The 23,990-nt window shown below is 43.3% G+C and overlaps 1 protein-coding gene across 2 annotated transcripts in view; it reads left to right on the plus strand.

Annotated features, from left to right (window-relative positions):
• Nucleotides 1–23,978, plus strand: part of LOC143036833 (protein stoned-A-like) — an 82,488-nt gene extending 58,510 nt beyond the window's left edge. For both annotated transcript variants that reach the window (XM_076204645.1, XM_076204646.1), the window contains exon 2: nt 20,032–23,978. In XM_076204645.1, coding sequence (XP_076060760.1) covers nt 20,055–23,978 — 3,924 coding nt within the window. In that variant the 5' untranslated portion in view covers nt 20,032–20,054. The remainder of the gene's footprint in view (nt 1–20,031) is intronic.
• The last annotated feature ends 12 nt before the right edge of the window (nt 23,979–23,990 follow it).

Genomic DNA, 23,990 nt, shown 5'->3' on the forward strand with positions numbered 1-23,990 from the left:
GCCCAGGGGGGACAGTGACGGCAGAAAACGAGGAAGAGAAAGAGGAGACTGAAAGAGGTGGAGGAGGAGGAGAGGGAGGAGGAGGGGAGGAGCAGGGATGTAAAGGGAAGAACGATTTTCAAGAAGTGGGAAGGAGGAGGAAGAGGAACTGGAGGAGGAGGAAGGAGATGATCAAGAAAATATGAAGGAAGAGAAAGAAAAGGAGGAGGAGAAGGTAAAGGAAGAAGAGGAGGGAGAGAAGCAGAAGAAGGAGAGGAGAAGGGAAAAGAGGAGATTGGGTGGAGGAGTTGGAGGAGGAGGAGGAGGAAGAAAAGAAGGAGGAAGAGGAGGAATAATGAAAGAAACAGGACTGGATATTGGAATCAGAGGAAAAGGTGAAGAAGGAACTCGAAGGAGGTAGAGAGGTGAGGAGAGGGAGGGAAGGAGAGAGAGAGAGGGAAGGACTGAGAGAGAGAGGGAGGGGAGGAGATGAAGGAAGGCAATTCGAAATCTGAAGATTCACTTGAGAGGAGGAGGAGGAGGAGGAGGAGGAGGAGGAGGAGGAGGAGGAGGAGGAGGAGGAAGCCGTTGAGGGAGAGGGAATAAAAGAGGGAAGTAAATTTTAGGAGGAGGAGGAGGAGGAGGAGGAGGAAGCCGTTGAGGAAGAGGGAATAAAAGAGGGAAGTAAATTTTAGGAAGAGGAGGAGGAGAAGATTGAGGAATAAGAGGGAAGAGGAGTAAGGGGGAATAGGAGGAGCAGGAGGGGAAGGGGAGGAGTAGATGTGGAAGAAGAGGAGGAGGAGGAGGAGGAGGAGGAGGAGGAGGAGGAGGAGGAGGAGGAGGAAGAAGACATAAAAAGGAGAGGGGAGAATAGAGGGGAGTAAAAGTTAGGAGGAAAAGGAAGAGGAAGAGGAGGAGGAGGAGGAGGAGGAGGAGGTGGAGGAGGAGGAGGAGGAGGAGGAGGAGGAGGAGAGGAGGAGGAGGAGGAGGAGGAGGAGGAGGAGGAAGGGGAAAGGTAGAACAGGAGGGGGAATGGGACTTTAGTTCGGAACACTACAGAAACCGATCGATATGTTAAGTACGCCCCTTCGACCTCCTCCACCTCCTCTCCCACCTCCTCCTCCTCCTCTTCCTCCTCCTCCACTCGGCCCTAGGGCATGTGCATACTTCCACACGTACATGCTATGCCTCTCGCCCTTCCAGAGCGCTGGAATGCTCCCTCATCGATCCATAATGCCCATGGGAGGGTGCATACGTCCCCCCGTTTGTTAGGAAGCCGTATGCCATGCTATTAAGCAATATAGCTCGTTATTGATCCTGTGTATCTTTTATGCCATGCTGCTTTCATGATGGGCTCTCGCGAATCTTTCTGAATTATGCTGAGGAGTTGGTGAACGGTTCTTGGTCTAGTGGGGTCGAGTGTTCGATGAGATTCTATAGAAATGCCGTTTTGGTTAATAACAGAAGTTTTCGTTCAATTGTTGAGATGAGGTGTGAAGAACGAATTAAAGTAAAAATCTCAATACTTCGATTATGTAGAAAGAAAAAGGAGAGAGAAATATGTATACATACAAACACATATACATACATACATACGTATATATATATATATATATATATATATATATATATATATATATATATATATACACATATATTAATCATCTGACACCATCTAATATTAATGACCCCATAAGACAGAAAAAATCGACATTAGTCACAACACATCGACTGCAGGAGAATTCATTCCAGCTCATTCGACTGGCTGGCTCTGAGGCAACAACAAGAGAGCCGACACACACTCACCAGCTACTCCCAACTCATCTCGTTCTTCTAGCAAACAGGGAAACGGTGGCGTCTTTGTCCACAGCTTAGTTATTCCTCGGTTAACTGTCTGGTCATGCCATTCTGAAGAGGATAATTACAGAACCTGTGTCAGCCATGTTGTGTGTGGCTTCTGTGTTTCTGGGAAATCTTCTAACGTGTTGATTATATTTCCTGTTGTTTTATTGCCATCGGTGTCGAAGACGTGCACACACAAACACACGCAAGGACTCTCTCTCACTCTGTCTCTCTCTCTCTCTCTCACACACACACACAAACACACACACACACATCACAGTCCTTCGATAAGACCGTTGAAGTTGGAAGTCAAAGGCGCCATCTAGGGAAAGTTCTTGGAATGCATGAGTGAGTTCCTGATTGAGAGATACACGAGAATGGTAATCAAGGAGGACGAGGACGACTTGTGGAGCTTCAAAGACGGCAATGTTAGCGCTAGTCATGATTCTGGTAGAATTTATCTGAGCGCGCGCGCATACACACACACACACACACACACACACACACACACACACACACACACACACACACACACACACACACATATATATATATATATATATATATGTATATATATATATATATTATGTATATATATTATATATATATATATACATATATATATAATATATATGTATATATTATACATAATATATATATATATCCAGGAGTTGCTAAGATAAGAGGCAGGGTAGAGGGGGAAGTGTATCTAGGGATGGAATGGGTGGGAATGATTTTATGCCTTTTCCTTTTTGGCTACCTCCCTCGTAAGGGGGAAAAAGCCTTGGTATATGTATGTATGTATATATACATACATATATATATATACATATATACATATATATATATATATACATATATATATATATACATATATATATATATATATATATACAGAGTGAATACATACGAATAAATGAGGTAACTTGAAGAAACAGACTGCTTTATAAATATTTTGGAATTAGTACGAAATATATAGAAAACAGCAGAACTAGTGAAATCCAAGCAAACTCAGCCTGACGAGAATTTGAGCAATCCAAAACATATTAAATTACATTTATAAAATGGGAGTAGCATCAATGAAAAGATATGGAACAGCATTATGTGAATCTTCGTGGACAGAAAGGTTACAGTTCTTGAAAGTCAAAGGCAATATTGTAATGAGACATACGCACGACGAAGAATTTGGTCTTCCAGTGCATCAACAAAGAAATGTTAGAATTGGTGAATACTGATGACCTAGACTGGAGTGGGTCTCGACTCTTTGGATCTCAGAGAGAGAGGTCAACTAGTGTCCAGTGAGCCATGACAAAGCATCTGCTAAATCTGCGAAGTTAATTAAGTGGAGAAAAAAAGAATCCTTGGACGAACATTACTGGGGGAAAGAAGGGCAATAAGACGACAGCATTTGGTATTTAGTATATTGTTGTAAATAGTCAGTACGTCTACACTCGGGACAACATTCGAAAAGGAAAGATTTAATGAGGAATAATAGGAGAATGGAGGAATAGCAAAAGTTTACATTAATCAGCATACCAATTTATTTTTAATTTATTTTACTTTATTTATCTTTATTCTATTTTATTTTATTTATGTTATTATCATTATTTTCTTTCAGTGGAAACTACTCCCCAATCACGAAAGAATGCGCAGTGGCTTGATCCGTAGGGATGTTGTCGAAGTCGCTAAAATATTGACTGCCTAAAAACATACATTCAATACCCCATCCGGGAGAGATGATAGCCTATTTTGAAACAACGGAGATCTCTTTGCCTGACATCAAGCAATTTTGTCTAGTTGTGGAAGATCTCTGGCCCAAAGGCAGATGTTGATTAGATAAGAAAAAAATTGGCCTGATTCGCAGTGAAATAAGCAAGACAGGTAGACATGCGCAGCACAAGAGAATAAAGGTGAAAATGAATGATAGAAAACTCGAAGACACAAATACGGACGGAGGGAATGTTCTTCAGAAAAAAGTCGTGTAGATGAAGAGCATTCAAGAGTCCAAGGTCACTTCTGAGATCGAGAATGCAGTGATAGACAAAAGGGTCTTATGTATAAACTTACCCACAATGTAGACCTACCTGAACACACACACGCATTGACACGCACACACACACACACACACACACACACACACACACACACACACACACACACACACACACACACACACACACACGGTGGCGCAGTTGGTAGAGGCTCAGACTCTCAGCACGGTGGTACCGGGGGTACTGGGTTCGAATCCTGCCCAGGGGTGAAATTAATTCAGTATCACTGCGCCTCGAGTCGTTACTCTAACTCTCGTGGGCGGGGAGTTGGGGGTGTGTGTGAGTGTAAGGTCATAGCATTACCCATAGATCGGTCATACGAGCTCTAAGCTCTCTTCCAGGAGGGAAATAGCTGTCCATCACGAGTCCAACACGTGATCCAAAGACCAAGGTGAATACACACACACACACACACACACACACACACACAAACACACACACACGCGCACACACACGGAAATCTATTTGTTTTTCCGTGACCACTACTGCTAGTCTGACCTTACACCTCACTCCTTTCATAAAGGCTTTAAAATGTTAACAATAGCTCGGATCTGAAAGCTAAATCCCAGCTTGATTGGGCACGGATGGATCAGGAACACGTTAGGTTATAAGAGTGCAATGGGAATGAAGGGCATCATTCGCATAAGAATCAATTATAAACACACACACACAAACTCACACACACACACACACACACACACACACACACACACACACACACACACACACACACACACACACACACACACACACACACATATATATATATATATATATATGTATATATATATATATAACATATATAAATACATATATATATATATATATATATATATACATATACATATACACACATGTATATACATACATGAATATATATATATATATATATATATATATATATATATATATATATATATATATATATATATATATATATACACATATACATGTACATGTATGTACATACAAATATATATATATCTATATATATATATATATATATATATATATATATATATATATATACTACATGTATATACATATTGTGTGTGGGGGGGTATTCATGAAGTGCTAGAGTCCAGAAACCATTTTTTGAGAGGAAGCACTAATTGGATATAAGGTCACACATGGTAGAAAGATAGAAGCACCAGCTGCAAGAATTTCTCGTTTGCGAGAGCCATCTGCATGTTTCCAGTTTCAAAATCACCAGCTGTATGCATCAATGGATTAGGGACAGAATTTGTAAAACAGATCAGGAATCCGTACAAATCCCCCTTAAACTCGACGGAATTCCTTGGTCTGAGATACGTTGTAGAAAGTAACATTATCGCCATTTTTTTTTTTTTAACTATTTTTTGTTTTTTACATTGATGTTTAAATGACTACCTTTATTACGGTAATGTTTTTATATTAATATTTTTGACATACATACATGCATACATACATACATACATACATATATACATACATACATACATATACACACACACACACATCCATATATATATATATATATATATATATATATATACATACAACATTTCAAAATATAAAATCTGGAGAATTGCAGTAAAAGTCATTAAACAACTCTAACAAGCTTTGCCTTGCGAACCATTGTTGGAACTACAATTGTTTGCAAGGTTTTATTTCTATTCAGATCCGATTATTCGTTTATAATCCGAGCGGAACACAGCTGTGGATAAATGCAAATTATTAGGTGAGTCAGGACAAGCTTAGGATGTGGTCATTAGCTCACTACGGTCATGTGGCTCACCTCAGCTGAATTGAATCACCTAAAACTAGCCAGAATAAAGTCTTCAGAATATGTTCATTCGGGGTTAATTGTGTATTAGTGGCGTTGTTCGTCTAACTATGAATATTGGGAGACGAGTTCTCTCTCTGTGTTTTGGTAGTGTTGTTGGTATTTGGGGTACATGTGTTTACGACGGGATGGGACAGGTATGTTGTCATAAGCAGACTACACGAAGAATAAACGCACAATGACAAAACGCAGACTGATATGAACAAATACACGCACACACACAAGCGCACACACACACACACATACACACACACATACACACACACACACACACAACCAAATACACGCACACAATAGAAGGAAACTATAAGCGGTATATGTTAACGCAGACCGTTTAATATCGATCAGGTTAGAAATCATGATTGCTTGAAGGCAAATGAACTAGATATTGTGTTTTGTTCAGACCAAGCTACTTGATAGCGTTTATATCCAATCAGGTTAAACAGAAAAACAGAAAAAAAAATGGAAATAGAGTGACGACAGCAGCGAAGAATAACATAAAAGTGGATAACCCGACATTGGGTAAATACTGTATAGGATTAAGGAATCAAATCTAAGATTATAACCAGGGGAAAAGATAGAAGAGACTGAGGTAGCACACTCCTGTGTCCTTCCCATGGGAAAGGACGAGGAGTGGATCTGAATATCAAATAGTGTTATCGAAAATATCTAGTCACAAGAAAGGGTTAAAAAAGTCATAAGATAATTCTGATGAATGACTTTAACTGTAAAGAAGTAAACTGGGATGGATGAGAAGAAAGTAGAGCCGAAATTATATGAGTTAATACTCTGTTAGATATAATAGTGGAAAATGCAATGAGACCATGAGTTGAAGTTAAGATAGGATTAAGAGGAGACGACATACTAGTGATATTGAATTTACTTTTTTCTCACATAACCAGATGTAAAGAATTTCTTAAATTAATCAGGTAGCGTTTGTATTGCAACTAAAAGACGGTATGTATAGCTAATAAATGAATTATTTAGATAAGGAAGATACAATTTCGGGAAGACCAGCCTCACATGCATTAGTAAATTCTTTGAAGAAGTTGGAAGTAATTCACAAACACAAGAGAAACAGAAAACTGGTAAACTTTGAAACCTTCAACAACTTGTGTTAAAAAAAAATTGTGCCAACAGCTTTCCAGGAGAAGGAATAAAAAGAAAGAATGGCTCAACAGAAGGTGCAAAACACACACACACACACACACACAATATTCTAGTACGAAAAATATAGAGACTGCAATTTATTTAGTTAGGGAGACTCAACCGTCGAAATGTTGTTATACCGTACGTTGCATAATCACCCGTAATTGGCAATTATATATTCATAGGCTCCTTCCCAGCAAAGCAACGCGATTATTATGGTCCAAAATGATCGCCTACGTTCGATGGCCGCATCTGCTCATCGACGAACTTCTTGATTAATCCTTTAAGCCAGTGGTTCTTAACCCCTGGGTCGCGACCCAAATTTGGGTCGCCAAGCCATTTTATTGGGTCGCTAAGGGTTTGCAGAAAATAATTATTTTCCCACTACAAATATATTATAATTATATACTGTAATAATTAAAATACATGATGCCTAGTTTTAGGATTCTAAGCAGACCATGATTAAATAAAAAATAAATAAAACCCGCTTTTAAAAGCATAACCATATTACTTATAAAGACAATTCGTATATCTATGTAGGCTTGGGTCGCGATGCTTGATTTGTGCAAAATTTTGGGTCGCTGCCAAAAAAGGTTAAGAACCACTGCTTTAAGCCCTTTGGCATTCCTCTTGCACTCCCTTTTTTTCCTCTGATTGACGTCAGAGTTCATTCAGCTGAGGACCAATTCTGTCCCGAGCTTGTCCCCTCAGCTAAATGAATCCGTCCGGGATTAGCCAGTACAAAACATGTAAAGGGAGGCATGGAGGCGTGAAAGTTAGTTTATATGCTAAAATCTGGTTGCGGAAAAAGTAATGAACACGGGTATTGTTCTGCACAACGCCAGACGAGCTTGTTGAGCTTAGGTGAAGACCTTATGCGCCACTATTGGCGCGGTGCTCCATGGATCTTCTTCCAGCTAAGAACAAGCGATTTCATGAAGAGGAGGAGGGGAAGGAAGAGGAGCAAGCTCTCCGAATAGTTTGATGACTCAGGGATCCTTTAGGACGAAGTTTGATCGATCTTCCTCTATTCCTCTTAACTAAAACAAAAATCTACAAAGTACATCAGTGTTAGGAAAGGGACTGGATACCTGTAAGTCAGTAGGTTCTCAACCTATCTTCTCATGTTTCCCATATCTTATGTATTGCTGTTCTTTGGCCTCCAGAAGACCACTTCAGCACTGATATAAATGTCTAAGTATCCACTAAGTATCACTTATTATTATTGGTCCTGCTTGTGAAACTCTTTGGCCCCCTGGGGGGTCTATAGGGCTTAAGAAGAACTCCACTCAAGGACCTCTTGCAGAGTTGTTAGCGTGAGGACCAGACTGTACCGAACTCATGTTAACGAAAGCGCCTATTTCTCGAACTACAAGCCCGTAAATAACATTGCCTTATTACTTATGAAATCGCAACCGCGGTGCCTAAGAACACGGACGATTCCATTCAACCAAGGAGCAACCCCGAGGTGATGGTGGATTGTGGAGACTTCTGCCCTTCAGCTGAATGAAATCGTCTGTCGGTAGGGAGAATAAAGAGCTAACGTGTGTCGCGTGTCCAAAGGGTTCAGATCGAAGTCGAGTTCGTAGAGCGGCGGCACACGGCAGAGCTCTAAGGGGAAAGAGCGAGCTCGCCCAGTGCCGAGCCATTGTACAGGCGATCAATAGGCATTCCTTACTGCTCCTCCTCCTCCTCCTCTTTCGTCTTCTCCTCCCCTCCTCCTCATGCTCCTTATTCATCTTCTCCTCCTCCTCCTCCTCATGCTCCTTATTCATTTTCTCCTCTCCTCCTCCTCCTCCTCCTCTTTCGTCTTCTCCTCCCCTCCTCCTCATGCTCCTTATTCATCTTCTCCTCCCCTCCTCCTCCTCCTACTCCTCTCCTCCTCCTCCTCATGCTCCCTACTCATCTTCTCTCTTCCTTCTCCTCCTCTCCTCCTCCTCCTCATGCTCCTTATTCATCTTCTCCTCCTCCTCCTCCTATTCCTCTTTCTTCTTCCCTTCCCCTCCTCTTCCTCGTCTTCATGTTCATCCTCTTCCTCCTCCTCCTTGTTCTTTTCCTCTTCACCCTCATCCTTGTTCTCCTTCTCATGCTACTCCTCCTCTTCCTCTTCTTCCTTTTCTCATTTTCTTCCTCTTCCTCCTCTTTTCCCTCCTGGAAGTTTATCTCTTTTCCGCCTTCTCTTTTCTCTGTTTCTCCTCTTAATTCTCCTGTTTTTGCTTATCTATTATCTCTCCTCTCCTGCCCACCTTTTCTTTCTCCTCTCCTCCTCCTCCTCCTCCTCTTCCTCCTTTTCTTCCTTACCCTCATCCTTTTCTCTTTTTTGTTTATTTCTTTCCTCCAATCCTATCTTCTCCCTCTCTTTTTATTTCCCCCCATTCTCTTGTTCTTCCTTTCTTCATTTGCATTTTCATTAGTTTTTCTTTTTTCATTTCTGTTCCTTTTCTTCTTCTCCTCCTCCTCCTCCTCCTTCTACGTCTCCACTACGCTTTTTCATCTTCCGTCACCGCCTTCTATTTCCATCCCATCCTTTCTCCTCCTCCTCCTCCCCATCCTCCCAGCCTTCCGTCCAGGTCCTCTTATTTCCTTCATATCTCCGCTCCCCGGCTCCTCTTCCTCTCCTCTTTGTCCTTCTCCTTCTCCTTGATCTTCTTTTCTTTTTCCTCTTCTTCTTTCTCCTCCTCCTTCCCCTTTTCCTCCTCAAGATGCTCATAATCCTCTTTGGTTGAAGTTTGCTTTCATGAGGAATGCTGAAGGTAATTAAACCGAATGACATTCACCCTTCAGCAGTAAATCATTAAGCAATATATACATTTTTTCATAAAGATAAATTTTCTTTCGAAAATTATTTGGTAAGATTGCCAAAATCAGCTTTTAAAAAGTCAGAACCTTCAACAGTAAATCATTAAGTAATATATACGTTTTTCATAAAGATCATTTTTCTTTTGAAAATTATTTGGTAAGATTTCCAAAACAACGCATTATCAGCTTTTGTAAAGTCAGAACCAATAACCACAGACTACCCAATGTAACAGATGCCTCTAAGTTAGTATATACATTTATATTATAGAAATAATCCCAGCAGACACAAGTTAGCTAAATCATTTCAAAATATTAGATATAATATTCTATATATTGATGCATTATCTATAAAAGTCGAGACTTAGTATTTTACGTTAGCTTCATAGAATACCGATTGGATACATCGACTGAATTGTTTAATATTAACAGGAGCTGCGCTTACTTTATAGAAAAAATCTTAAAATCTGAGTAGAATTAATTATCTGTTTGTCTGTCATTTTCTTCTTCGTGTGTCGTTCTATTTTCCCTTCCTTTCACTCTTCTTCTTCTTCTTCTTCTTCTTCTTCTCTTCTTCTTCTTCTTGTTCTCCTCCTTCTTCTTCTTCTTCTTCTTCTTCTCTTCTTCTTCTTCTTCTTCCTCCTCCTTTTTCTCTTTCTCGTTCTACTTTTCGTCCTTCTTCTCTTCTCTTCACTCTCGTTCTCTTAAGTGTTCTCCCCTTCTTCTCTTTGTCGCTTTCCTCTTCTTCTTCTTCTTCTTCTTCTTCTTCCTCCTCCTCCTCCTTTTCTCCTTTCTCCCCAACTTCTTCATGCAGTTCTATTTCCTTTCCTCATCTTCCTTTTCTTTCCTTTCCTCATCTTCCTCTTCTTTTCCTCCCGCTTCTCCTTTTCCTTGTCGTTCTCCTCTTTTTAATTTCCCTCTTCCTCTTCCTCCTGCTTCACCTTCTCCTCCTTTTAATATTCCTCTTCCTCTTCCTTTTCCTCTTCCTCCTCTCGTTCCTCCTGTTTCTCTTGTTTTACCTCCCTCGAGAGTCTCTTTACTCTCTTCTCTCTTATATGGCGTGTCTCGAGAGCCTCTCGAGTTACGTCCTCGCATTCGTCCTCTTTTCTCTCTTTCTTATTCTTCCTCTTTCTATCTCTTCGTTATCTTTTTCCCTTTCCCTTTCCTTCTCTCTCCTTCATACTTCCTCCTCGTTTGTTTCTTCCATTTCGCTCTCTCTCTATGTTTTATTGTGCACGCTCTTTCTCTCTTCCTCTTCCTCTCTTTCTTTCCTCACTTCTTCTTCTTCAGTTTATCTTTCTCTGTGCTTTCTAAACATCTCATCGCCTCTGTTTCTTGCTTTCTTTTTCTTTCTATTCATATTCTTTTATTTGCCCACACCCCTAATTATAAATCGCTTTCATTTCTCTTTCTGTTTTTTTCCATCATCAATTATCTTTTTATTTTTCGTTTCTTCCCCTCTCTCTCTCTCTCTCTCTCTCTCTCTTGTTTTTTTTCACACCTCTTACTCTCCTTTCAACTTACCGTTTTTCATATTATCTTTCTATTTCCTCTTTATATGTCAACTTAATTATTTTTACTCCTTCTCTACTCTTTATATATCTACATTGTCCCGGTCTCCATCACCCCTCCCTACTCTCTCTTTCTCTCTCTCTCTCTCTGTCTATCTCTCTCATTCTCTCTCTGTCTCTTTTTTATGCTGTCGATAGTACGTGAACCCAAGTAACACCCCTACAGACCAGAGTCACTAAGCATTCATTTACGAATGTAATCTAAAACACACACACAAAAAAATTAACTTCTATTATTCCTCCGCTCTGCTGCCATTCTCAGACCTCTCTTGTACAACTTCTGCGACTTTACCTCTTCGGTGAGATATTGTTCCCAAGGACAGAAGCTCTGGTTATTGTTGATCAGAATGCCCCTTTCCTCTCCGTTCATGTTACCATTGCCCACCCGTCTTCCTCTACTTTCTTTCCGTTTGTTCGCTGACTCAGGACTCTCGAAGGCCTCTGAAGAGGTCGGTGACGTTGGAACCTTACAGACACTAGTTAGTCTTACTTCTTCGAGACTCGCAACACAGTATTCGAGCTTTGTTGTCATTTTCTTTTGTTTAGTTTTTTTTTTCGTTATTTTCTTACTCGTTCTAGTTCTTCTCCTCCTCCTCTTCTTCTTCTTCCTCTTCTTCTTCTTCTTCTTCTTCGTCTTCTTCTTCTTCTTCTTCTTCTTCTTCTTCTTCTTCTTCTTCTTCTTCTTCTCCTCCTCCTCCTCCTCCTCCTCCTCCTCCTCTTCTTCTTCTTCTTCTTCTTCTTCTTCTTCTTCTTCTTCTTCTTCGTCTTCTTCCTTTTTTTCTTCTTCATTATCTATTTTTCTTTTTTTTTGCTTCATTATCTTTTTCAATTTCCCCTTTCTCCCCTCACTCCCTCCGTCTTGTCTTCCGTCATCGTCACTTCCAATTTTCCTTATCTGGAATCAAACTGCAATTCTTCTCTCACCTCACCTCCCCCTCCCCCTCTCCCTCCCCGTCCCCTTTGCCCCTCCTCTTCCCTTTTCCCTTCCTCTTACCTTCCTATTTCCCCTCCTCTTCCCTTTTCCCTTCCTCTTACCTTCCTATTTCCCCTCCTCTTCCCTTTTCCTTTCTCTCACCTTCCTATTTCCCCTCCTCTTCCCTTTTCCCTTTCTCTCACCTTCCTATTTCCCCTGCTCTTCCCTTTTCCCTTCCTCTTACCTTCCTATTTCCCCTCCTTTCCTTCCCCTCCCACTTTCCACTCTCTTTCTCTTCCCCTTATCCCTCCTCTCCCACTTCCCCATTCTTTCCTTTCCTTTCTTCTCTCCTTTTCCCCTTCTCCTTTCCTTTCCATTCCCCCACTTTCCTCGTTCTCCCCTTCCCCTCTCCTCCCCCTCTCCTCCTCCTCTTTATCCCTTCCTTTCCCCTTTTCCTTTCCTCTCTCATTCCTCCTTTACGTTTTCCTCTCCTCTACCATTTCCCTCTTTCTCTTCTTTCCTCTCCCTCTCCTCTCCCTCTTCCCTTCCGGACATCTCCCTTTCCTCTTTTCTTCCTCCTCCCTTCATCTCCCCTCCTCTTCTTCCTTTCCCCCATTTACTTTCTATTTTTCTTCTTTTCTTCCTTTTCCTCTTCCTTATCCTTCTCTTTCTTTCCTCATCCTTTATCCTGTTTTCTTCTCTTCCTTTCTTCTTATCTTTATTTTTCTAAATCTCATTCCACATTTCCTTCCTCTTCCCTTCTCTTCTTTTCGTCATCATCCTTTGACCTTTGACCTCTTGCCTTCCTTCTTCTTCTCTCTCTCCCTTCCTCTCCCAACCCCCACCTCTCTTTCTCCCCTCTCTTTCCCTCTCTCTTCGTATTCCTTAATATTTCTCTCTCTTTCTCCCTTCCTATCCCCCACCGTCATTCTCTTTCTCCTTCTTTTCGTTTTTCTCTTCTTCTCTATCATTTCCTTCCTTTCGCAAAAATTCCTTACTTCTCCCTTTCCCTCTCTGTCTTCCTCCTCTCTTTATTCTCTTCTCCTCGTCTTCCTTCTCTTCCTTGTAATATTCCTATTTTCCACCATTTAGTTTTCTCTTTGTTCCTCTTTCAGCCATCTCCTCTTCTATTATCAATCTTCTGCTCCACTTCTATCGTCCTTCCTCTCTTCCTCTCTCTTTCCTTATCTTTAGCCTTTCCTCTTCTCTTGCTCCTCCTCTGTATCTCTTATCTCTTCCTTCCCATCTCTCTTCCTTCTCTCCAGCCTCTCCTTCTCCTTCCTTCATTTCTTCTCTTTCTTTATTGCCTTTCCTCTATCCTTCTTCTTCTTTTTATTAGATTCAGTCCCTTTTCCCAATTTTTATTTCCCCTTTTATTCTCCTCCTCCATTTTTTCTCTCTCCCTCTCTCTTCCTTCGCTTCGTTGACTCCCATTCATTTCTCTTCCCCACACGCTTGAGGGTTTCCTCTCTTTCTCTCTCTCTCTCTTTCTCTCTCTTTCTCTTTCTCTGTCTCTCTCTCACTCTCTCTCTCGCTCTGTGTGTGTGTGTGTGTGTGTGTGTGTGTGTGTGTGTGTGTGTGTGTGTGTGTGTGTGTGTGTGTGTGTGTGTGCGTGTGTGTGTTTGTGTGTGCCCGTGTATGTGTGTGCTCGTGCGCGTGCGCATGCGTCTATTTCTTTCCACCAGTCTGTCTGTCTGTTTCCTTGCCTGTCTCTCGTTTCTCTTTTCTTCCCCTCCCCTCTCTCTCTCTCTCTCTCTCTCTTTCTCTCTCTTTCTCTCTCTCTCTCTCTCTCTCCCATCGCGCAAAGCCCACGTACTTGAGATCGAGGAACTATTTCATCTTCGACGCCCACGCTGATGCCCCTCCTACCCCTCACCCACTCCCTCCCTCACGGGCTCCGTTCCCTTCTCACGCATTCTCACAACCAAATATCCTCTTCCCCTCTTTCTCACCCCAAGTCCCTTCAAGGCAATGACGTCCTTAATTGATTTTATTATGGCTGAGGCCAATCGATGTATCGTGCCGGACACTCGGTATTAACCCATGGTACATCAGAGCTATATAAATATTTCTTTCATTAGCATCGTATTCATAGGAGTCTGCTAATATATATATATTTTATATTATTACTATGAGACGACTATTCGATGTAGAAATGCGTCTTATCATCACCAACCTTCCCTTCCCCTTTCCCCTCCTCTTCCTCCCTTCCCTCCTCTCCTTTCCCACTCCCTCTCCTCCTCTCCCCCCCTCTCCTCCTCTCCCCCCTTCCCTCCCCTGCCTTCATCGTACAAACCATCATCTACAGCCCACGTTGACTGACCATTCCCCTCCTCGCCTCCTCCTCCTCCTCCTTTAATGCACCTCACTAACTTATTCTTTTCGCCCCTTTCTCCTGTCCCCTCCTCCTTCCCCCTTCCCTTTCCCCTTCCCCTTCCCCTTCCCCCGTCTATGCTAAACTTTTCTTGCTCCTCTCTCGTTGCCAGTGCCGATTGCCATTCATTGTACCTCTCTAGTCTTTCTTACATTTCTCGTTCATTCATACATTCATTCATTCATTCATTCATTCACACCCTCTCTCTCTCTCTCTCTCTTTTATTCTTCCTCGTTTTTTCATTCTGCTTACGCTCTCTCTCTCTCTCTCTCTCTCTCTCTCTCTCTTTTCTAAAAGATTTATACCTGTAATTCTTAAAACTTCCCCTAATTATTTCTCCCAAAGTACCATTAGTTCCTCCTAAGCACTTCCTCTCCTACAATACCTCTCTCTCTTTTTCTTCCTCAACTTTCACTCTTTTTTCTTTTTTCCCTTCTCCTCTCATTTCCTCTCTTCTTCCATTTATGCTCTTTCTCTTCTTATTGTTTGTACCCTCTTCGTATTTCCAATTCTTCTCTTCCTTATTTTCTTTCCCTCAAATCCTCCATTACACAAATTTATGGATGGGGATGACAGGTGGTGATGGATACGGAACTGCCTAGTGTAGGCCTTATGGTCTCTTGCAGTCTCCTTCATTCTTATGTTCTTATGAATCCATACTTCGGTTTGACCTCATGTCTCTTTTACCTTCTACGTCTCTTTTTCTCTTTTTCTTTATTTCTTCCTATTCCCATTCCCATTCCCCTGCGGTCTCTTTCTCCCTTCCCATCTCTCTTTCCGAGTCATATTCCCCTTCCCCTCTCCTGTCTCTCTTACATACGTCCAGCTACCTTTCCTCCCTTTCTGAACCTCCCCTCCCCTTATTCGCTACCCCGTCCCCGTTTTCCTCTCCCCTTCCCACTCTCTGTCAGAGCACTCGCATAATCTCCAAAGTCACACACGACTCTCCACCTTACCCGTATATCGATCGGCGCAAGATGAGGCGGTGAGGTGCATGCTGAGCTTCCGTCCATATCACCCTCCCTTTCCCCCTTCCCTTCCCTTCCCCTCCACTACAGACCCCTTTTCAGCGTCACCCTTTCCCCCCTTTTTCACCTTATTCCCCCTCTTTCCTCTCCATTTCATTCCCTTCATTCTACATCTCCCACGCTCTCTCTTTCCTCTCTCTTCGCATGAATTTTTTTTCTTCTTTTTTCGATATCTCCCAGTCCCTCTCTTTCCCCACCCTTCCCCACCTCCTCTCTTCTTCTCTATCCTTTCTTCCATTTTTCCCTCGCCTTCTATTCTCTATTTTCCCTCCCATTCCCTTCCCTTTCTCTTCCTCCACCCCCTTCTCTTCTACCTTTCCACATTGTTCTGTCTCCAGTTTTCGAATAATTTCATCACTTCTGTTTTTCTCTCCCATTCGTCTCCTCTCACCTCTTTCTCTCTCCCCTCAGCTCTCCTCCTCTCTCCTCTTCCTTTTCCTACCTCCTCTCTCCTCCTCCCTTCCTCTCCCTACGCCTCCTCTTCCTCTCCCTATTCCTCACGCACCTTGTCACTCTTATAGATTGTCAAGATGAATATCAGTAGCACAAGCAGCAGTGGGCACTAATCATCTCATAAATGGCTTTCGTGTCGGTGGCACTGTTCGCAGTGAAATAATGTTCGTACTGAGGCTTAGTTGGCTCTGCAGTGCCTTTGATTAGGGAGTATTTCTGTTATGGTAGAATTCTTGCCACTGGAGTCTCGAGTGATGATGACTGGGGTGCTACGTTGGAAGCAAACAAGCAGAGTTGATTGTATATGTATGAGTTGTTGTTGTTGTTGCTGTTGCTGTTGCTGTTGCTGTTGCTGTTGTTGTTGTTGTTGTTGTTGTGGTGGTGGTGGTGGTGGTAGTGATGGTGGTGGTGATGGTGCTGATACGTTAATGGAGGTGGTGAAAGTGCCTGGTGTAGTACCAGGTCCGGTGGTGTATTGGCAGTACAGTTGTGATAGTGATAGCGATACAGACGTGATAGCGATGATCAGAGTGAAAGTAATACTCTCACATATGATTCTGATGACGACGATACACCATTAGCAGACCCGGTGAAGGGGATATCATCAGTCGCAAAAGGGGCAGTAATAATGACGATAATACCATTTGGAGCTCTCGCGATAGGAGACAAAAAAAAATCTCCTGGTTAATCAGACTTGATGAGGCCATTTCCCTCTTTTCAAAAGGACCAATGACCTTCCTCCCTCCTCTCTCCTCCCTCCTCCTTCCCTCTTCCCTCCTCCCTCTCCTCTTCTCCCCCGGCAACAGCAAGCTTTGGTTCCTCCCCTCTTCTAACCTCGTTACCTGAGGCGTCAGACGAGTCGTCGCCAAGGGAAGGAACAGGACTTCGATGACGCATCAAAGACTTCGAACTGATGCCTGAAAATTTTTGTGTCGTGGACACGTGCTGAGCCCATGAGCACTTCAGTCTTCAGTTTTTTTGAGTCTTCGGGTTCTCGCACTTCGAATAATTATCACCTGAGACTGGGGACGCGGAGGGATACGAAAGTATCACAACTTGTGCCCTTTCGAGTCTCGAGAAGACCTCAGCCTTGACCCCAAGACCTTAGGAATAATTATCATCTGAGACTGGAGCCGCGGAAGGATACAAAAGTATCACAACTTGTGCCCTTTCGAGTCTCGAGGAGACCTTACCCATGACCCAAGACCTTAAGAAACCGTGATCCAAGTCCGCGGCTGACTCCTCCCACGTGTATCACGAACCACGATCTTCATGTTCCGCTGGCAAGGAAAATCGATACATCAGCCTGGGGCCAGGTCTGCAGTACACGACCTTCTTCGTGTTCTTCGATGTTTCAGGCTTTCCAGCACGTCCGTATTCCTTGAGAGGAACAAAGTCGTCTGACATTAGTCAGAATAGAGTATACAACAAGCGTCCTCTGATTGTATAAAATCGTTTGGCATCGGGCAGAGGAGAGGCCGGAAGGGGGTGTCACCGCAGCAAAAGTGCCTCCACTGTTTCACTATAATAAAATTAACTTCGCTGAGTGAAACTAGCTAGCCTCTATCATAATAACGTCCTTATATCCTGTCGTCGCTTTAAAAAGGTTAATCTGCCATGGAAACCTGTTAACTTCGCGTTGACTAAAAGTTGAGAGTCCCATTGGCGCAAGGACCGAGCATCGTTAATACTTTCATCGTGGTGGAGCATTCTATAGTTTGTCAAGGCAAACAGCAGAACCAAACTTCGGACTGAATAACGTCTAAAATCGACTGTAACCCAACCAGACCGTAGTTTACCAAAGGAAGATTTAACGTCTGCATGCTACGCTTGTCAATGAAAGAGAGTATGTACGGTGCTTGTCAATGAAAGAGAGTATGTATATTGCTTGTCAACGAAAGAGAGTATGTATAGTGCTTGTCAATGAAAGAGAGTATGTATAGTGCTTGTCAATGAAAGAGAGTATGTATAGTGCTTGTCAATGAAAGAGAGTATGTATAGTGCTTGTCAATGAAAGAGAGTATGTATAGTGCATGTCAACGAAAAGGTTAATGTTTGTGTGTCTAACGCTTGTCAATGAAAGGATTAAGGTTCGAATTTCATAAAGAATTGTAACTCAATTAATGCCCTTTTTATTTCCAGCCTCAGAACATGTTATTCAAATTAGACCTATCACTTCCCAATAAAAGGGTTAACGTTTGTATTTCACTGAGAAAGGTTACTCCACTTGCATAAATTCATCTAATTTCCAACACGTCACCCAGGTTAGAATAATCGTAATATAGTTTTCTAGAGGCAAGAATAGGCAAGAACTACCAACAGAGTGATTAGCGAGTGGAATGGATTTAGTAACCATGTTGTAAGCGCTGAAAAAGATTAGTTGTTTTGAGAGATGATTAGATAACTTTATGGATAGGGATGACACCTGGTAAGGGACATGGAACTTCCTAATGTATCCCTGATAGTCTGTTGTAGTCCCATCCAGTCTTATATTCTAATGTTTGTATGTTTAGAACTCTAGAAATTCAATGTATGTTCGTTCCGCTTGAGAGCATCAGCCATAGATCCCATCCCGTAAACGAACTATTCCCAGCCAGATGTTGTGCCTCAGATGTATAAGGTAACGATCACAACAGGGACATAAACAGGATAAAGCAGATTCCAGTTCACTCTGCTAATTAAAGGGCGTGTTTTGTGGCAGACCAGATATCAAGTTACGTATCAAACGAACACCATCACGCCCTCCTGCATTATATATGGAGATCATTACACCCACGTGCATTATACATGAGCTCAAGGCTGGTCGATATACAGGAGCTCCCGGCGCGTGATTACGCTCAACTTTCCGTACCCGAAGTTAGGACACACACGGGGCTTGGCTTGGGATGTAACGACGGCGGTGCACAAACGGAGCGCGACAGGCAACGTAACTTTGGATTCATCGGCGAGGCTGAGATTGGTTATTAGCTCCTGCTTGGCAGATTTTTCTCTGTCCATTCAAGAAGCAGGTTTGTGTAGCTGAGGGATCTGATTATGGATAAAACAAGATCATGATCGACCGAGACACTATCTCATCCCAATTGAGTCTTTTATTTGAATAGAATCGGCTGGTACATACATACATATACCAAAGGCTTTTCCCCCTTACACGGGGGAAGCCAAAAAGAAAAAAGCATAGAAACCACTCCCACCCATTCCATTTCCCATATATTGCAATCCCCTCCACCCTCCCTCTCATCTTGGCACCTCCTGGATGACGGGTCATCCCTGCATCCTGTCCACTGCCCTGGGTCAGAAGCAGTGTCGCAAGGCACAGCACATCCACAGCAAGGCTGGTACTAACCAAAATAAGTGCCATGAGGTCGAAGGGGTTAACATTTCTGCATCACCGAAGTTCTTTCAGTAGTCTCTGTTGTATGTCTACTTATCTGATGTCGTGTTTATTAACACGTGGTGGTGAGTGATAAATGGCCACTCAACCAGAAGAGTTCCAAAGACTCAAATTGTCGAGAACGCTCCTGCTTCTTTAGATCAACGATACACAACTTCCCATGTGATTAAAGAAACGGAAAGGTCTTGTTCTTCCTCAGTTCGAAGAAACTGAAAAGAATTTATGTAATGGAGTTGCGACTTCAGGCTGATTTTGTGTCCTCACAAAAACGGAAACCCCTATGGAGTTAGAACTTCTTAATGACTTTTTTTTTTATTGTAAATGTGAAAAAATTGGCTCTAAAAAGGGAGTCAAGTTTCTAATTGATATCGAACTTTTTCGTTTCAACTCCGCCCATAAGAATATTTCATCAATCTTTCCTTTTTTTTTTCTCTCTCTTTTTCATACTATTCATTGGTATTGTTGCTAGTCCCACTTTGGACTAGCTATTCCGTAGAGATTTTTATCTTCTCTTATCCTAGTCTATTACTGGGGTCATTACTCTCCATATTATATATATATAAAAAAAAATATCTAGATCGCTTGAATTCAATGAAATAGCTTTTTTGTCTAATATTTCTAACGTGTGAACCTAATATGTTTTTCTTCTCTCTTTACAGGGTCTCTCTGTAGCCTGTAGACGATGCACAAAATAAAAAAAGGAATCAAGAAGAAAGTCAAAGGAAAGAAAGGGAAAAACGATGAGTTGTTTACTGAAGAAGAATTAAAAGCCTACAAAGCGCGCAAGGAAGAGGAGGCACGACGACTCGCCGAGGAGCAGCAGCAGAGGGAAGCCCAGTCCGCAGACTCGGAAGGTGCTCAGCTCTCTACCGAATCGGCGGCGGCGGCGGCAGTCCCATCGGTAGATGGGGTGAGTTCCAGCGGAGGCGCAGCAGCAGCAGCAGCAGCAGCAGGTGCTTCAACCGCGGAGACACCGACCACTGAACAAGAGTCAACCAAACCAAAAGACTCGAGTGACAGTGGAGGAGCTGGTGGAGATTGGAGGAGCTTCCTTTCGGCTACTGATACGGTTCTCAAGCAGACAACCGAACACCTCGAGCAGATCAAAGAGACAAGCTACTTTCAACACAAGAAGGCCGTCGAGGAGGAGGTTGAGCAAAAGAAAGCCCCAAGTCCTGTACCACCCCCGAGGCCGAAGTGGGTCGACCTCGAGAAGGGTGGCATTGACGATGAGGAGAAACAAGAAGTAGAAAGTAAAGAAGAAGCTGCAGACCCCGAGGCCGAGTCTGAACCAGTGGTTCTTCAACCCCTCGAGGACCTACCTAACCTCGACGAGGAAGAATACACTGACATCTTTGATACCACCTATGTCGATAATATCGAAAGCGGCCATGTGAAACTTCACTACATTCCTGATAGCCCAACCACCGAAGACCCGAACGAACCGGACCCGTTCGATACTTCGGCAGTTGATAAGGTTCTTCATACTGAAGAGCCTAAACCGTTACCTAAGCAAGAACCACCCAAGCCTAAAAAACAGAAAAAGCTTGTCAGCTTAGGGTGTGCCGTCGAAGTTCTCACTGGGAAAGCTTCTACCGAAGAAGCTCATAAACAAACCACCAAAGATTCGAAACGCCGCCGGGTTGTTCCACAGATCGACCTTCTTCGAGACTTCGAGGACCTCAGTGAAACCTCTTCCACAGAAGGTGAGAAAGAAAAGACAGAATCTTCGGAGGAACAAGAAGGTGTTAACAGAAATGATAAGAACATTCTTAATAGGAACGAAGAGGCTGTAGAAGTCCCCGTTGACGACTTACTTTTCCCTGTAAGTCCTTCAGACAAGAAAAGCTCAGAGAAAGACGATTCCAAGGATGATCTTGAGGATGACAACAAAGGTGAAGTTGACCTAAGTGAGTTTTTGGATTCTGAAAGCGCAAAGGACAAAGATTCCCCCGAATCTAAAGAGAATAAGCAAGATCTTGATATCAAGGACCTTGTTGCAGAATTTGATATCATCGATGCAAGCGAAGTAACCAACGAATCACTGATACCTTCTTCGGAGCCAGACCCTATCGAAGACGAGTTTGATGCAGAGTTTGCTGTTCTTGCTGCAGAGTCTGTAGCCAAAGCAAAGGATAAGGCTATCGACGAGCTTGGTGAGCTCGACGAGGACGACCCCTTCGATACTTCAGCCGCTGTAGCCGTTCTCGGGGCTGAAGAACAAGAAAACGAAGAACGAGATCCTTTCGACGTCAGTTTTGTTGATGAACATATAGGGACAGCAGCATCAGACAGTCCAAAACCTTCGAGACCTCCACCACCACGTCCTGCACAACTCCAACAGGAAGTCAACGAAAAGGAGGCCTTCGATCTCCTAAATGATGACCAGATTTCTAATGAGGAAGAGGTCGATCCTTTTGACACCTCACTAGCTGCTAAAGTTCTACCCGTTGACCACTTTGAAATCCCTGACACTGAGGGTGAAGTAGGTGACACGCTAAAACCACAGGCAGGTGGGAATATCAAGACTTCAGAAAGTTTTGACCCATTCGACACTTCCATTGCGGAAAGTTTTGGCAAGACTGAGCTCAAGGTTCTTGAAGATGAGCTGCTGGGAAGTAAAATTCCTCAGAATCAACAGGAGTCACTAAAGCACAGTGAATCAGATTTCGAATTTAACCCAAGAGAAGGTGAGGAACCTTCATCAGCACCTAAGCGTCGTTCTCCTCCTTCGTGTCTTTTAACTGCTCCTTCTGAAGACGTCTCAGGCCCTTTCCTTGCTCCTCTGACAGCGGACGCAAACGACGAAGTTGATCCTTTTGACACTTCAATCGCAGATAAGATTCACCAGCAGGTTCTCGAGGAAGAGTTCCTGTATCAAAATAACGAAGAGTCTGAAGCAAAATTGCAGAAACCCAAGAAGCCACCTCCTCGCCCCGCCAGTCCTACCGCTCTTTTAACTTCGTCTCCGAACACTGATATCAATCCACTTCTTCAGCCGGCTCCTTCTACCAACGACGCCCAAGCTGAAGAGTTCGACCCCTTTGATACCTCAATAGCTGATCAATTCGGAAAGACAGAATTAAAGGTTCTTGAGAGTGAACTTTTGTCGCAAGAGACGAAGACAATTGTATGTGACGAGGAATCGAAAAAGGCAGCAGCAACTCCCCCAAAGAGACCATCAAGACCCCCTTCACCGGCTTGTTTCCTGGGAGCTTCTCCACAGGAAGAGACTTTGTCCCTTCACCCTGTTCTTCAGCCTTCAGAGAAGCCAGTTACAAACGAAGTAGAATACGATCCTTTCGACACATCCATTGCTGACCAGTTCGGTCAGACCGAACTAAAAGTATTAGAAGGAGAGCTTTTGACGGCCAACGAACCACCCGTGCAACCTAAAGTAGCTCAGGAATTTGAGGACAAATTTGACTTCGACCCAAGGTCTGACGAGGCCAAGGCTCCAATTCACGGCCCTCAGCGGCCTCCTCGCCCCGCTTCTCCTTGTTGTCTTCTAGCAGCTTCCCCTGCTGAAGAAAACCTTTCACTTCAACCAGTTCTTCCAGCTTCTGCAGCTCCCACTACAACTCAAGAACCTGAAGTGTTTGACCCATTCGATACGTCAATCGCTGACAGGTATAGTACCACTGAACTAAAGGTTCTTGAGAAACAGTTGCTTTCGCCTGTATCAGACAAGCTTCCCAAAGACAGTGGCAACTCTGTCAAGGAAGAGAACCAAACTAATAGACCTCCTCCTTCTCCGAAGCCCTCACGTCCACCTCGTCCAACCGCTGCTCCCACTACCTGTGTTTTCGCCACAACACCGGGAGATACTAACCCGGCTCTCCAACCTTTCGCAGCAGCTGTCCAAGAACCCCAGCCCGCTGACACTGCGGAAGACTACGATCCTTTTGATACTTCAATTGCAGACAAATTTGGTAAGACAGAGATAAAGGCCCTCGAGCAAGAACTTCTTGCAAAAGAAGCGCCACCAGACTTCGACGGCTTCAATCCGCGAGCTGACCGGAATACACAGGCAAAACCATTCTTGAAACCTCTTCCTGTAGAACCAGTCGCGCCTGTTACTACAGCCGACAGCCTCTTAGCTACTACTCCTTCCGCAGAAAGTCTCCCTAGCCTCCAACCGGTGGCTAGTGTCCCGGTTGAAGACCCGGAGGATTTTGATCCATTCGACACCTCTATTGCAGACACATTTGGTAAGACGGAGCTAAAGGTTCTCGAGTCTGAACTCATATCAGAGACAAGTCTTAAGAGGAACCTCAATAGTGACGATTTCGACCCAAGAGCTTCTGAGTCAAAGGCTCCCAAGCGTCCTCCAGTAGCAGTCGCCCCGGCTGTAGCTCCGGTAGCAGCCCCGGTTACCAGTTTACTAGACGCAGACGACGGACTTCCTATTACGCAGCAGCCAGCGACACTTCAACCCCAAGGAGTGCCAGGAGTTTCAGATATCGCGGACGACTTCGATCCTTTTGATACATCCGCTGCGAAGGGAGTTCTTCCAGGGAAAGCCGAACTCAAAGTTCTGGAAAGCGAACTACTGAGTTCGAGCTCTGCGGCAGAAATTGACCCTTTTGATACCTCAAAATATTAAGAAGTAGCAAAA

This window comes from Oratosquilla oratoria, chromosome 21 (assembly GCF_046742065.1).
Source record: "Oratosquilla oratoria isolate Oo_2021 chromosome 21, ASM4674206v1, whole genome shotgun sequence".
NCBI lineage: Eukaryota > Metazoa > Arthropoda > Malacostraca > Stomatopoda > Squillidae > Oratosquilla > Oratosquilla oratoria.